This window comes from Sciurus carolinensis, chromosome 13 (genome assembly GCF_902686445.1).
Source record: "Sciurus carolinensis chromosome 13, mSciCar1.2, whole genome shotgun sequence".
NCBI lineage: Eukaryota > Metazoa > Chordata > Mammalia > Rodentia > Sciuridae > Sciurus > Sciurus carolinensis.
Window position 1 is genome coordinate 993,645 of NC_062225.1, and position 13,834 is coordinate 1,007,478.

Below are 13,834 nucleotides of genomic sequence, written 5' to 3' on the forward strand. Positions count from 1 at the left end.
CTGCCATGGAGGGCCCAGCAGCACTGGGGAGGCCGAGGTGGCCAGGGTGGGGGGCTCCCTCATCCAGGGAGGGCCCAGCAGCACTGGGGAGGGGGTGGAGGGGGCCGAGGTGGCCAGGGCGGGGGTCCCTCGTCCAGGGAGGGCCCAGTAGCACTGGGGAGGGGGTGGAGGGGGCCGAGGTGGCCAGGGCGGGGGGCTCCCTCGTCCAGGGAGGGCCCAGTAGCACTGGGGAGGGGGTGGAGGGGGCCGAGGTGGCCAGGGCGGGGGGCTCCCTCGTCCAGGGAGGGCCCAGCAGCACTGGGGAGGGGACCGAGGTGGCCAGGGCGGGGGCCTCCCTCGTCCAGGGAGGGCCCAGCAGCACTCAGGTGGTGCCCCCTGCCCTGCAGGTCTCCTGTCCACGTGTGCCCTGCCTGGTGGGACCCAGCAGGAGCGACCTGCAGCCTCAGAGGACAGTTCCCCCTGCCCCGCAGCAGTGCCCAGCCCCCAGCCTGGAGGGGCCCAGGGACAGCCTTGTCTGAGGGCCTTCGGGGCCCGCGCCACAGCCCAGGCCCATCTCAGACTCGGCCCCCTTTCTCTGGTCTCATGGAAACGCTCCTCTGCCCAGCGCCAACCACCTGTGCAGAACGGGGGAGCGGCTCTAGGGCGGAGGGAAGGAGGGGAGAGGGAGGTGGCCCCACAACGTGCCTTCCTTCCGCACTTACCCTGGATGGAGAGCCAGGCAGGAAGCTCTCGAGAACATTGCTCAAGAGGAGGCCAGGTGGGACTGGGAGGGGGCCACCCTGGCCTCTCCCACCCTGCCTCAGCTTCCACCACAGTCCAGGGAGGCAGGCCAGGCGGGAGGCTCGAAGGCCCCTGTCTGGAGGGGGCTGCGTCTGGGCCAGGGGCAAAGGGAGCAGCCATTGGCCATGAGGGGGGCGGGGCGGCAGGCGTGTCCTGCTGGGAAGAGGCTGACCAGGCCTGGAGGGCTCTCCAGGGTGCCTCGCTCTGCCCCCACGCCTGCCCCAACCCTCTCCCCAGCTATAAGAGCTGGCCCGAGCAGGGTGCCCAGTGGCAGGGGCCATGGCCAAGCCACGCCTGCTGCTGTGGCTGCTGCTGCCCACACTCTGTGACCCCAGCGCTGGTGAGTCCCCTGCCTTCCTCTCAGAGGCCCCTACAGCGCCCTGAGCCTTGGCATCCAGGTCCCTCCATGATCCTCACTAAAGACAGGTCAGTCAGCTGAGGCCCAGGCAGCCCCAGGCTGTGCCCAGGTCACAGCTGGTGGTACTGCAGCTGGGGACCTATCGGCCATGGAGTCCAGCAAAATCCAGTGTGAGAAAGTGGGCGAATTCCGGGGCCAGTGGACCCTGGGTCCTGACCACGGTTGCTCTGGCCTCAGCTGTGACCGCCTGGACCGCCTCGTCCCTGGCCTGTGCCCAGGGCCCCACGTTCTGGTGTCAAAGCCTGGAGCAAGCCCTGCAGTGCAAGGCCCTGGGACACTGCCTGCAGGAAGTCTGGGGGCACGCGGGAGCCGTGAGTGCCACCCACAGAGGGCTGGGGTCCTCGAGCGGGGCCGGGTGGGCTTGCGGGAACTGGAGCCCCAAGAGGTGATGGGATGTGAGGGGTGGGATGAGACGGAATGGGGAGGATGACCAAGACTGGGGTGCAGAGGGTGGCTGGGACAGAGGGGATGGGCGGGCGGATGATAGACGGACAGACGGACAGATGGATGATGGACCTGACGGGTGGGACTGGGTAGGACGGGTGCGTGGGTAACGGGAAGCTGCCTGAGCCTCACTCCCTGGGGCCGGGAGCACGGGCCCCTCCGGTGCCCACCTTGGGACTCCTCCCCAGGATGACCTGTGCCAAGAGTGTGAGGACATCGTCAACATCCTCACAAAGATGACCAAGGAGAACCTTTTCCAGGTGACGAGGCCCAGATCCTGGAGGAATGTGAGATGACAGGCAGCTCAGAGGCTTTCCAGGCTGAGGGTGAGGCCACGCTCCCCCGGCCAGGCCGAGCCATGGCACGGAGCGTGGCCACGGCCAGAGATGGCCTTTCCTGGGTGGAAAGAGGCCCTCCACGTGCCCAGCTGCTTCACTCCTGGGCACGCTCCATCCCAGTGCCCTGGGAGAAGTGGGGTCAGTCTGCCCTGGAGGTGGCCATGTGTCGAGGGGTGCGAGCCAGTCGACCTTCCGCCCCTTCTGCAGAACACCCTTCGGAAGTTCCTGGAGCGTGAGTGTGCCCGCCTCCCCTTGAAGCTGCTCGTGCCCCAGTGCCGCCAAGTCCTGGATGACTACTTCCCCCTGGTCATCGACTACTTCCAGAGCCAGATCGTGAGCGCCCAGACCCCCACCCTCCTGCTGTGCCATGGCCCCCGGCCACCTCGGCCAGTCACCCCCCCAGAGCACCCCGGCTGACTGCAACGGCCCCACGCACCCCAGATAGACAGACAGAGACAGGGAGCCCGCCACATCCCAGCCAGACACGCACACGCACGGGCCCCGGAGCCCAGGCGCCTCGGCCCGGCGGGGGAGGGCGTCCTGCTCAGTGCACAGCGGCCGCACGCCTGCCCTCAGCCCGCTCACGCTCGGCTCTCACCTGTGAGCTCACGCTCACTCGCAGGGGGTCCCAGCCAGCCCCACGCACCCCGCTCCCCAGCATCTCACCCGAGCCTGGGCCAGCCTGAGGGCAGGGGTGCCCTCCCGGCCTAACAGCCCCTGGCCACACTGTGCCCAGACCCCAAAGGCCATCTGCCAGCACCTGGGCCTGTGCCGGCGCAGGCAGCCCCCGCAGGCGCCCGGGATGCCAGAGCCTCCGCCTGACCCTCTGCTGGACCCTCTGCCAGACGGGCTGGCCCTCCCCATGCTGGCAGGGGCCCTCCCGGACAGGCTCGGGCCTCACACGCAGGTGAGGGAGGCCAGCAGGGCAGCGGGCCTGAGCCCAGGGCACTTGGACCCGGAGGGGCCACCAGGAACACAGGGCCGCTCCAGGCGGGCGGCCGGAGGGCGGGAGGGGAGCGCTGGGCAGCGGGAGCTGGGCCGGGAGGGTGCCGCCCCAGTCCACCTCCGGCTCTCCCCAGGCGCTCTCCCAGCCGCGCTTCCCCATCCCGCTGCCCTTCTGCTGGCTCTGCAGGACTCTGATGAAGCGGGTGCAAGCCATGATCCCCAAGGTGAGGCGCCTGGGCCTCGCGAGGGCCCCATCTCGGCCCCCAGGACCCAGCAGCAGCTGGGGGAGGCGGGAGCCCAGGCTCTGGCCCCGTGTGCCCAGCGCCTTGCCAGGCGGCACTGTGGGAGCAGGACGAGGCCGGCCTCATCCAGCGGCTCATCTGACCACAGAGGGCCCAGCTGTCTGTAGAGGACGCGGCGGCCTCACCACAGCTTTCCCAGAGAGGCTCCCCTCCTGCCACGTCCAGCCCAGAATCTTCCAGATCTGCAGAGGCCTCTGCCCTCTGGCGCCACCAGCCCCTCACAGATGGGATCCTGCAGGCTCTCTGGTCACTGAGAACTTCCTGTTGTCCCCGGGCTTGGCTGCAGGGCTGGAGGACAAACTGGGCGTGGTCCACCTAGACCCCGTTAGGCCAAGTCGAGAAAGCAAGCCTCTGGGGCTGGGGCTTGGCTCCGAGCAGGAGCCCGGCATGGGGGCCCTGGGTTTGACCCCGGGACCCCTGAAGGAAACCCTGGAGAAGGAAGGCAGCTGGCTCTGTTCCCAGGGGCCAGCGCCAAGGCCGCGTGTGGGGCGGGAGAGCACCTCGCTCCTGCTGCTGGCGTCCAGTCAGGAGGGAGGAAGGCCCCGGCCAGTGGGCTGCCTGGCTGTGACAGCAGGGACAGCTGGCTCACTGGCGTGGTGGTCAGGAGCAGGTGGGCTTGCGGATGACAGGTGACCACAGGACTGCCACACCTTCCTGGCCCTCGGGCTGGGCTGCCCAGTCTGTGCCCAGGAGGGACGAGCAGGCCTGCTGGGAGCAGCTGGTCTCCTCTGGGGCTCCTGAGGGGCAGGTTGGCCAAATGCAGGGCCATCTGCCATCCAGGGTCCCTGTGGGGAAGGGGAGAGAAGGCGTGGCATCCGCTCCCAGCTGGCCAGGCAGCAACCCTGGCGCTGTCTCCCCTCTGGCGAGCCACACCCCGTCCAGTGAGTGGGTGGAACCTGAGTCCAGGGCGGCTGCTGGTGGCTGCTCGCACCCCTGCCCCGTGCACCCCTGAACCGCCCCTCGCGTCCGCACCTGCAGTCCCTCTCCCTGGAGGCAGGACATGTGCAGGCAGGGCCCCTGGCACCAGGAGGCCCACACTGCCCTCCCTTGGCCTGCCCCAGGGCGTGCTGGCCGTGGCTGTGGCCCAGGTGTGCCACGTGGTGCCCCTGGTGGTGGGCGGCATCTGCCAATGCCTCGCCAAGCAGTACACCATCCTCCTGCTGGACGCGCTGCTGGGCCGCATGCTGCCCCAGCTGGTCTGTGGCCTGGTCCTCCGGTGCTCTGGAGAGGAAGGCGCTGGCCCAGGTGAGCCCTCTGCCCGCTCCGCGTGGCTGCCCGCCACCTCTGGTGCAGGCAGGGCAGGAGCCGGCCCTTCCGCACAGACCTGCCTGCTCTCTCCAGCCCTCCCCACGCTGGGCTCCCTGCCTGAGGAGTGGCTGCCCCCGGACTCCCAGTGTCAGCTCTGCGTGTCGGTGACCTCCCGGGCCCAGAACAGCAGCGAGCAGGCCAGGCCACAGGCTATGCGCCAGGCCTGCCTCAGTTCCTGGCTGGACAGGAAGAAGGTAGGAGGTGCCGGCTGGTGCAGGGCACGGCAGAGCAGGCTTCCAGGGATGTGGGACCCAGGGCCTGTCCACCTTGGACAGCTGAGCCCAGAAAGCTTTGCAGCCAAAGACAGGACAGGCAGGACTGGAACCCAGCCAGGCAGACGGGACGTGGGTTGAAAACAGCAGACGGCTCAGACCAGAGCTGCTGAGGGTCAGGAGTCTTCTCTGGAAAACAAGGCCGTGACTCCGAGGACCCGCAGGCCCCTGCCTGGGCTAAGTGCTAGGCAAGTCCTGGTAGGCCCAGGAGGGCCTTGACGAGGGAGGCCTGTGCTGCCCTCCCTCAGCCCTGCCCCAGGGAGTGCTGGCTGCTGGGGAGGCCCAGCCCTGCCACACGGTGCTCAGGATACCCCGGCAGTGGGCAGCATTTGCCAGGGCCTGGTAGATTCCAGATGAGCCAGGCAAGAATGGAGCTGGCAGAGGACCCCGCCACCTCAGGGTCCTGGCCTTGCCACGCTTCCCTCGGGGCAGCTCAGCTGGGGCTCTTCAAAGTGAGGCGCTGTCCTGAGCCACTGGCCTGGGTGCACAGCTGCCCTGCAGAAACCCTCCAGTGCCTGCTCAGCCCTGCTCCGCCTACAGTCAGAGCTGCTGGGTGGCGGGAGCGGAGCCGGGGCCCGGGCCAGGGCCAGAGGGCGCCACAGGCCTGGTGACCCCACTGTCTGTCTGTCCCCAGTGCGAGCAGTTTGTGGAGCAGCACGTGCCGCAGCTGCTGGCCCTGGGGCCCGGGGGCTGGGATGCCCGCGCTGCCTGCCAGGTACCTGCCCCTGCACTGGCCCGGAGTTCCTGCAGCCCGAGCCCCCAGGGCCCCCGCGCTCCTGCCAGGCAGCCGGTGTGCCGCCCAGGACGAGGCTCCATGTTCTCAGGCGAACAGCCTTGGTCTCCAAGAGGCTGAGAAGGCAGTCGGGGCAGGGCGGCCCCAGCATGGCTGAGGCCACTTGTGGGGTGGGCTGTGTTCACTCGCCAGTGGCTGGGTGGGGGTCCCAGGGGGTCCTGCAACCCGCTGCCTCATCTCCCGGCCTGCAGGCAGGTGGCTCAGGGAGTGGCCTGGTCCACTAGTCACACCAACGGGGACACTAGGAGGCAGGGGCAGCGCTGCCTTCTAGGGGCCCCCGTGCCCTGGAGCCAGGAGTGGGGCACTGAGGTCCAATGCTGTCCCCGGCAGGCCCTGGGTCTGTGTGCCACCACGTTCAGCCCTCTCCAGTGTCTCCAAAGCCCCCACTTCTGAGGAGACGCAGCCTCCAGGTAAGTCGGCCTGAGTGGGAGGGGTAAGGGCAGGCGCTGTCCGGGGCAGGCCCCACCAGGACGGGCCCCTCAGGCTGGCCACCCCTCTTCTCAGAGCCCTCACCCCTTGCTCTGAGCCAGGGTCCTCAGGACCTGATGTGTTCAGGTCCAGACACAGGGTCCCAACCGCAGGGGAGGTCAGCTTTGCCTCCGCAAGCTGCTGCCCCTCAGAGCCAGGACCACCGTGGCCAGCTGAGTCCACCCCGAGGTCCCTCCTCCCCCGCACCAGCCTGTCCCAAGTCAGAAGTAGTACGGGGTGGAGGGTGGGCCAGCGACCTTGAGAGCCAGCTGGGCCCGCCTGGCAGTCCTCCCCGCCCAGCATGGTCCTTCGTGCATTTCATGGCTCACTGAGAACATGGGGCCTGTGGCTAGGCGAGGGCTGCCGCTGAGGCCACACAGCAAGGCCCACCCTCCTCCAGGAGCAGGAGCCCACCTGCCCTGGAGCCTGGACGTCATGTGCACCTGGGGCTGGGGGAGCCTCTGCCACAGGGGCCAGATTAAAGTATCCCCCCACCAATGACGGCCAGGCACCCTGGGGCAAGGGCTGCCCGAGACAGGAAGGGGCATTGCCCAGGGCCACCACTCGGACAGGAAGAGGCCTGGCTGCAGCCCGGCTCTGCCGTCCACTGTGGTGGACCCCCTCCTCTGGGACAAGGAGGAAGCAGGTGAGGGGCTCTGACCACCAAGGCATGGCTCTGGCCCTGTCGCTTGCCAGCTGCCCTCACTGGAAAGAAGTCTTGCTCACATGGGCCTTCCTGCAGGGTGGACCACCAGCCAGGGAGGCCCGGCCCAGCCGCTGCCCAACGCCAGCGCCACTGCGGGTTCAGCGAGGCCAGCAAGCACAGCGTCCTCCAGACAAGGTCTGCAGAGGGTGCTTCCGACCCGCACAGCCACCAGCGCCACGCCAGTGGGCACCACTCAGGGCCAGGCTGAAGAGGACAGCGTTGAGGCTGGGCCAGCCCACACTGACCCCTACATGCTCAAGACCAGCTTCTTGTCTGCTAACACTTCTAAGTCCAAAATTCAGAATAAAAATGGGAACATAACTTACACCGATAAACACAGGAAATCCTTACACGAGGCTCTTTCAGAACAATCCAGAAATCCCTGGTGAGGGCATGGTGACAGGTGAGCGGGCACACGCCCCTCAACGGGCGCTCTGCTGGAGCTGCTGCTTTGTTAGGACGGGGACCTCTGGGGCCGGTGTGCAGCTGGAGTGGCTGGAGCCAGCCCGAATACGTGCAGCCCTGGGATCCAGCCACACAGCACGACCCGGCAGAGGACACAATGTTCTTATTTTTTTTAACGTGGTGCTGAGGATCAGACCAGCGCCTCCCACGTGCTAGGCAGGCGCTCTGCCCCTGAGCTTCGGCCCAGCCCTCTTTCACCTTCCTGTAAGAGCTTCCCGGCTTTTGCCTCAAGTTGTCTCGGCTGTGATTTTTCTGCTCAAGGCTCAGCTGCTGCGTGGCCTTGCCGTAACACTGCCAGTGAAGACAGCCCTGTGCACTGGCCCAGCCCGGCGCTGTCCTCACGCTGCTCCAGGGTTGCAGCCCCAGCTGGAGGGGCCGCCAGACTGCCCTCTCCCCATGGGCAAGCAGACCCCATCTCCTGCCTTTCCAGCAGCCTCAGCCTGGCCTCCGCCTATGCCCTCCCTCTCCAAGGAGCCCAGGTGCTGCAGGAGCTGAGGGTGGCTCAGGGCCGTGGACCCCGCGGCAGGACACACGCTCGGTGCTCTCTGGGTCTTTCTCTGCCCCTGCTCCACCTCCAGCTCCGAGCACCAGGCAAGCTCTGCACTTCCGGCCCTCGGGCCAGGGAGCAGACACAGCCTCTGCATCTGACCTCCCACGCAGACTGTGGTATGTTCAGAGCAAACACGACTCCCACCACAAAACCAGGCCTGCGGGAGGGAAGTGCTGGACCCAGCCGCAGCAGCAGCAGCTTGGCTGAGAAGCTGAAGAGCAGAGCCTGAGGGCAGAGTATTAGTAGGGTTTCCCAAAACAAGAGAGCAAGCCAAGAGAGCGAGCCCCGGTCTGGCGACCAAGTTCAGGCTCACTCTGGAGACCAGGGGTGGACTGGTCAGTAGGAGGAGAGAAGTTACAGGAAATGGCTTCCCCTGAGACTGAGGTCCCTGAGAGGTATTCAGACCCTGTGCCCCCCAGGAGGGAAAGACCAGGGAGGATCAGTGCCCAGCAGCAGGGCCCGACATCCACTTTCTGGGAGCACACAGCTGAGGACACCACCAGGCGCCAGCAGGCTGTATAGCTAAGCAGGCCACACCGAGGGCCCAAGAAGTAGCTAGATTGGTTCCGGATAGACTGCGGGTCACAGTGAGCCCGTGGCTAGGGACAAAACAGACAGACTTCATGGTTCGTGACAAGAGCAGAAATCAGACACAGGAAAGAATGCTGCCACAAGATGAGGCTCAGGCAAGACCAGTGAGGCCTCAGTGGGGCAGAGACCAGAGCACATCCGGACACCTCAACCCGTCCGTCATCCCCAGAGAGAGGGGAAGGAGGTCTCGGGTCAGTTACCAACAGAGGCCGGGCCTTAAACACGCAGGAGCTGAGACCCTTCCAAATGGACATGGTGTTCTGGGGGCTTACAGGCCGGGGCCCCGCTACTGAGTTGAACACCTTTGTCTGTGATGAATACCAGGTCTATGCGATCACCTACCCCCACACACTGGTAACCCCCACCACACCCATCTGAGCAGAGGCCATGACGGCTCTCCCTGGAAGGCTGTCCCTGACTCTTAGGTGGCATATTGGGAGCGTGCAGACGGACAAAAATCACGTGTTCAATAGGCCGGCACAGAGAGCCCAGATGCAGTACTAATGCATTTGCCCAACGAGAGCAGGCGAGCACCTCCCAAGTGGCTTGCCATTCCCTGGGCTGGCACTCATGGGAACCTAGGAGTCTAGTTGGGAAAACTGGCATCAACCCAGGAATCACAGGGGTAAAAAGGAATTCTTTAGGTCAATCAGGGCCCATCTGAGATATGCCTGGCAGGAAGCGGGTATGGAGGCCGTGGAGCAGCAAGCAGCAGCAGCACGGGGCGAGGGAGGCCTGCCCGTCTGCTAACCGACCTCCCAGGTCACTGAGCACAGGCATGGCCAAGAGGCAGCACCACGCAGCTCCGGATTTCCAGCTTCACTCTACAAGTCAAGAAAATGCCCCTAGTGGGAGCCCAGGGCGAGGGGAGCGCTGGCTTGCTTAGCCGTTTTGAACGAGTTCTGGCTCTAAGTGTGGATGAGCTGGGCAGAAGTGCAGGGGTCTGCCTGGAGCAGAAGGGGGTGGCAGAGGCCCTGCGGTAGCCGGCAGGACTTGGAGAATGGTCGCGGGCTGCGACCGACTTCTTCACACGATCCTCGTCCCGGAGGCAGCATCCTGCTGCACGCCACCCTGCGGGGAGTTCAGCGGCCAAGCTGCTCCCGACAGCTGGGAGTCCTGGCCCGGGGGCCCGTGGCTCCTTGGCCTCTGGACCAGCTCGTTTTCTATTTTCGTCTTCTCAGTACTGAAGATGGAAGCCAGGGTGCTCTATCACTGGGCTGCATCCCAAGCCCTTCTTTTATTTTGACACAGCGTCTTACACGTTGCTAAGACTGGCCTTGAACTTGCCGCCTCCTGCCTCAGCCTCCAGAGTGGCTGGGATCACAGGCCTGTGCCGCTGCACCTGGCTGTGTATTTCCTTCCATTTGCGTGTTGTACGTACAGGATGATTGACATGCTGACCATTTTTAACAGTTCTTCCCATCTTTATGTATCTACGAATCGCTGGACATTAACTTTATAGCCTGATCTTCAGATAACTGGTCTCACGTTGGGAACAGGTGAAGGCTGCTCACCCATGAGAGGGCAGGTGTGATCTGTTAGGCAGAAACCCGGAGCATCCATCTTTGCTGTGCAGGAACTCAAGTTCATGCAGCGTGTGTGTGGAGGCTGAGCTGCCCCAGGACTGAGTCAGTCACCAGTTCACTGCCCCTCAACTTCCTCTGTGCCTCTGTAACCCTCTGGGCTTCCGTGAAGTGGGTGGAGAAGTCGACAAGGAGGCTTCATCAGAAGCAGGCTCCGCAGGGACCCTCAGCAAGGACGCCTTGGAGGGCAGACCCCTGCGATGCTGGCAGAATGTCCGGCCACAGCGCCTGGGGCACAGCGGCCCCCACTGCTCCCCTCCTGGGACAGTCCTGTTAGCGCACCTTAGAGGGGACACCCGCAACTCGTTCTCAAGGTGCCACAAAGCAGAATTCCATTGTCTTGAGGGGCACGTGTTCCATCACTGAGCCACACTCAGCCCCAGGGCACATTCTGAATGGATTCTTAACTGGCCTCGGCGTGGGTGCTGCCCCGCGAGAAGCAGAGGCTACTCCTGCGTCTGCTGCTCCCCCACTGCACTCACGCTCACTCCTGGCCACCCCTGAGGACCCAACCTGCCGCCATTAGGAATCACTGGAACGACATCTGCCCCATCAGATCATGAGGTGGCCTCACTCTCCCTACGGGATGCGCACAAAGCTGGCCCACTCAGACAGGGTGGCCGAGAATGACAAGTGGGCAGGCGTTCAAAAGATACTTAAAAGTACGACTGACCAGACGTGGGGACAGATGAGGCGACTCCTAAGCCAGCTCCAGTGACCTCACTGGGTGAATGGTGCATCTTTACCCAGAACCCGGGGCAAAGGGTTAAGTCTGAGAGAAAAACTCACAAGCTCGGTTTTGATGTTGAGTGTGAGCTGACTTCAACACCCAAAACTACATCAAGCAGGCAGATGGCTCTACAGCTAAGAACTGAGTGAGGTGCCGTGGTCCACACTTGTAAGTCCAGCTATTAGGGAGGCTGAGGCAGGAGGACTGAGTTTGAGGCCAGTTTGGACAACTTTTTTCCTTAAAAAAAAACAAAACAACCTTAGAGAATTCTTGGGCTACAGTTTGTTCATGGATCATACTCCCAACCATCATGACAAGTGAGGCCCCAGGCAGAGCTGAAATGGCCCAGGGAACGTGAACGACGAGAAGAGAGGGCCTGGGGGGTCCTGAGGAATGCCCGCTCTTAACAGATGGGCCTAGATGAGCCTGCCACAGGAACCCCAAAGCTGCCAGTGAGGCAGAGGAAGGGCGGCCTCGCAGGGCCTGCTGCGGCTGGCTGGCGCCCACAGCTGCATGAAAGGCTCCCTGCTCCCCGGGGCCTGGCACAGGGCTCAGATCCAGGCTGCCCGGCCGCCGCCCACTGCTCCCGGCTGGCAGTCCCTACTCGCGGGCGCCCCCGGCCTGGCCGCAGCCAGCAGTTCTCCCTCCCGGAGCCGCACTGTGGTCTGAACCTCCCCGCCCTCCTGGGGCAAGCACAGTAACAACTCAAAGCTTTCGGTCAGACGATCCCAACTGACACCACCCAGGAGCCGACAGAAGAGACAAGGACGGGGTCCAGCAGCTGACAGGCTGCAGCAGGGCAGCCAGCGAAGACCAAGGAGGAAAGTACGACTTTCACTTTGCCGGCAGCCTCGGTGGAGCACACAAAACGCAACTGGTTTAAAAACAGAGAAAATTTAATCCATTCCAAAAAACGCACTGGGCCCTGAAGGGAACCACAAACCACCTCCTGAGAGGAGGGGCCGCCACTGGCTCCACTGTCTCCTCCCAGGATCGCAGGCTCAGGGTCGGGGAGGACTCTTCCCACCTTTGGAGGCACCCAGCTACCCAAGGAGCCGGCCGCTGCCGCTGGTGGGGACCGGACGGGCGGGAGGGAGGCCAGGCAGAGGGCTCCTTGACACTCCAGTGCAGCCGGAGCCCATCAAGGCTGGCCTGGCCCCCAGGAGCCGCAGCCAGTCCGCTGGGCTCCGTTGGATCCTATTTACTATGCTCGGTCGGAGTCCTCGGGAGGGAAGCTGGCACCTCAAGCCCCCTGCTGGTTGGTTTCCTCAGTATCCCGCCGCTTCCAAATCTGTCCCAGAGGAAAACGTGAACTGGGATTAGCGGACGGCTCTCGGTCATCAGGGCTTCCCACGTGCCTCTTCCCTGCCAGGCAACAGCAACCTGCACCCACCTGGGTCGGCTCCGTGTCTGAAAGTGACTCAGGGCTCATTCCCTCACCCCATTCCCCACCCTCTCCTTTCTTAGCTCCCGTTCAAAGTTCCTTTCTAAAACAGGACGCACAGAGGGCTGGGAGCTAGCTCAAGGGCACAGCATGTTTCACATACCAAAGGCCCTGGGCTCGATCCCTAGCCCCAAATAACCCCCCAGACCAAAAGATGCATGGCCAAGTCTCAACTTTGGAGGAAGCCACTGAGGAGACAAAGTCACCTCTGGGACCGTCTCCCTCTTCTCTACAAAGCTATGGCTCTTCACATTTCAGTCTTCCTTCCTCATTTAACTAGGGCAGTTACAAAGGAAGACTCTGCCCCTCAGGCACTCCTCCACGGGAGGACACGGTGAAAAACCACCACCAGTGCTCAGAGAAAGCGCAAGGGCCACAAAAACTGCTGGCTGGCTGTGCTAGGGGCCCGGGGCAGAGCTCGGGGACAATTTCCAGCTGGCCTCCCTGAGGGCGACTCTTCCTCCTGGAAACCTGACCTCGTCTCTGCAAACAGCCTTTGCTCACGTAGATTCCAATGCTCCCCCACTCTCCTCTTCTGCAAGACTGACTGACCTCCAGGACCATGCAATCTGGCCACTGCTCACTCGGAACCCCAAGGCTCTCTCAGTCCACACCCACCTGAATGTAGGCCTCCGACAGCGTGATCATCTGGGGCAGGATGTCCGTCACCTGCAGGTCTTGCAGCTCATACCACTTCCCAGTGCCCTATGGACAGAAGGCCGAGTCAGTGCAGAAGGAAGGGACCACGGCTCAGAGCCACAGGACCCCCACCAGAGACACAGGGAAGAGGGTGCGTGGCCTGGCAGGACTCAGCTGCCATGCCACAGCAGCCACTCAACTCCTGCGAGGAGGCGTGAGGTGCAGCAGAGGCTCACAGGCCCTGCACACCTGCTAAGAAGCTGGGAGGACACCAGAGCAGCGGGAGAGGTCTCTTCCCATGGAGGTACCAGAGCAGACACTCGGGTAGGAGGGGTTGGTGCTGGCTACCAGGAGCAGCTCCTCGCCCTTCTGGAGCCTCACCCCAGAGAGCAGCAGCAAATGTGGTCAGGGAGCTGTTTCTGGTGGCCTCTGCTCACCACGAAGGCCTGCAGAGCCAGCCCTGCCAGCACGGACCGCCTCACCACACACCTCCACGCCTCCCTACCAAGGAAGCACCTCTGGCAGCCCACCTGCCTCGCCCTCCACACCTGACAGAGGCCAGCAGTACAGAAGACACACTGAGGACCTTCTGGATATTCCAAGAATGGAGAGAGAGGACATAAAGCAAGGAAACCCAGGGCCCTGGCCATGACATGTGCTCTGAGGTCAAAGACCTGGGTGCAAATTCCAGCTGTGCCGACTTCAGATGCTCAGTGCTGAGCCTCAGTTTCCTCACCTGCACAGACACCCAGCTTGCAGATGTTGAGGACAGAAATGAGACGATACAGGGTAAGCCCTGGGTGCACCCCCGGCAGAGACAAGCACCTGATAAAAAAGCTAGTCATTGCTGAACCCACATCCAAGAGGCTCATCTCCATGCGACACCAGACGATCTCAGCTCAGGTTGTTTTCAGTCTGAGATGCTCACAAACCTGTGAGTTCAGAGGGTTCTTCTGACCCAGTGCGCCTCACGAAGTCTGATTTCATGCAAACCAGAGTCTGCTGAATGCAGATGCTGACTCAGTGGGCTGGGGGAGGCTGAGACCCTGCAATCTCAC

General features: G+C 63.7%; 2 protein-coding genes across 3 annotated transcripts in view; one reads left to right on the forward strand and one right to left on the reverse strand.

Annotated features, from left to right (window-relative positions):
* The first annotated feature begins 960 nt into the window (after positions 1–960).
* Sftpb (surfactant protein B) lies at positions 961–7,096 on the forward strand. Of its 2 annotated transcripts, none has more exons than XM_047522779.1 (11): positions 961–1,120; positions 1,376–1,509; positions 1,831–1,902; positions 2,188–2,313; positions 2,717–2,887; positions 3,060–3,149; positions 4,289–4,472; positions 4,569–4,729; positions 5,442–5,522; positions 5,931–6,010; positions 6,811–7,096. In XM_047522779.1, exons 1-10 carry the CDS (start codon positions 1,060–1,062, stop codon positions 5,991–5,993), a joined length of 1,143 nt encoding a protein of 380 aa, XP_047378735.1. In that variant the 5' UTR covers positions 961–1,059; the 3' UTR covers positions 5,994–6,010; positions 6,811–7,096. The 2 variants fall into 2 exon arrangements, with proteins under 2 accessions (XP_047378735.1, XP_047378736.1); XM_047522780.1 differs by having other exon boundaries at positions 4,373–4,472.
* A 4,463-nt stretch (positions 7,097–11,559) lies between these two features.
* Usp39 (ubiquitin specific peptidase 39) overlaps positions 11,560–13,834 on the reverse strand; it is a 35,819-nt gene continuing 33,544 nt past the window's right edge. Inside the window, exons 12-13 of the mRNA XM_047522778.1 lie at positions 12,756–12,842; positions 11,560–11,984 (exon numbers count right to left, since the gene is read on the reverse strand). Of these exons, the coding sequence (XP_047378734.1) occupies positions 11,937–11,984; positions 12,756–12,842 (135 nt within the window). The 3' untranslated portion in view covers positions 11,560–11,936. The remainder of the gene's footprint in view (positions 11,985–12,755; positions 12,843–13,834) is intronic.

Coding starts and splice junctions, on each gene's coding strand:
- Sftpb (XM_047522779.1), top strand. CDS start 1,060: ATGGCCAAGCCACGCCTGCTGCTGTGGCTGCTGCTGCCCACACTCTGT. Junction 1,121..1,375: donor ACTCTGTGACCCCAGCGCTG/GTGAGTCCCCTG, acceptor CTCTGGCCTCAG/CTGTGACCGCCTGGACCGCC. Junction 1,510..1,830: donor TCTGGGGGCACGCGGGAGCC/GTGAGTGCCACC, acceptor ACTCCTCCCCAG/GATGACCTGTGCCAAGAGTG.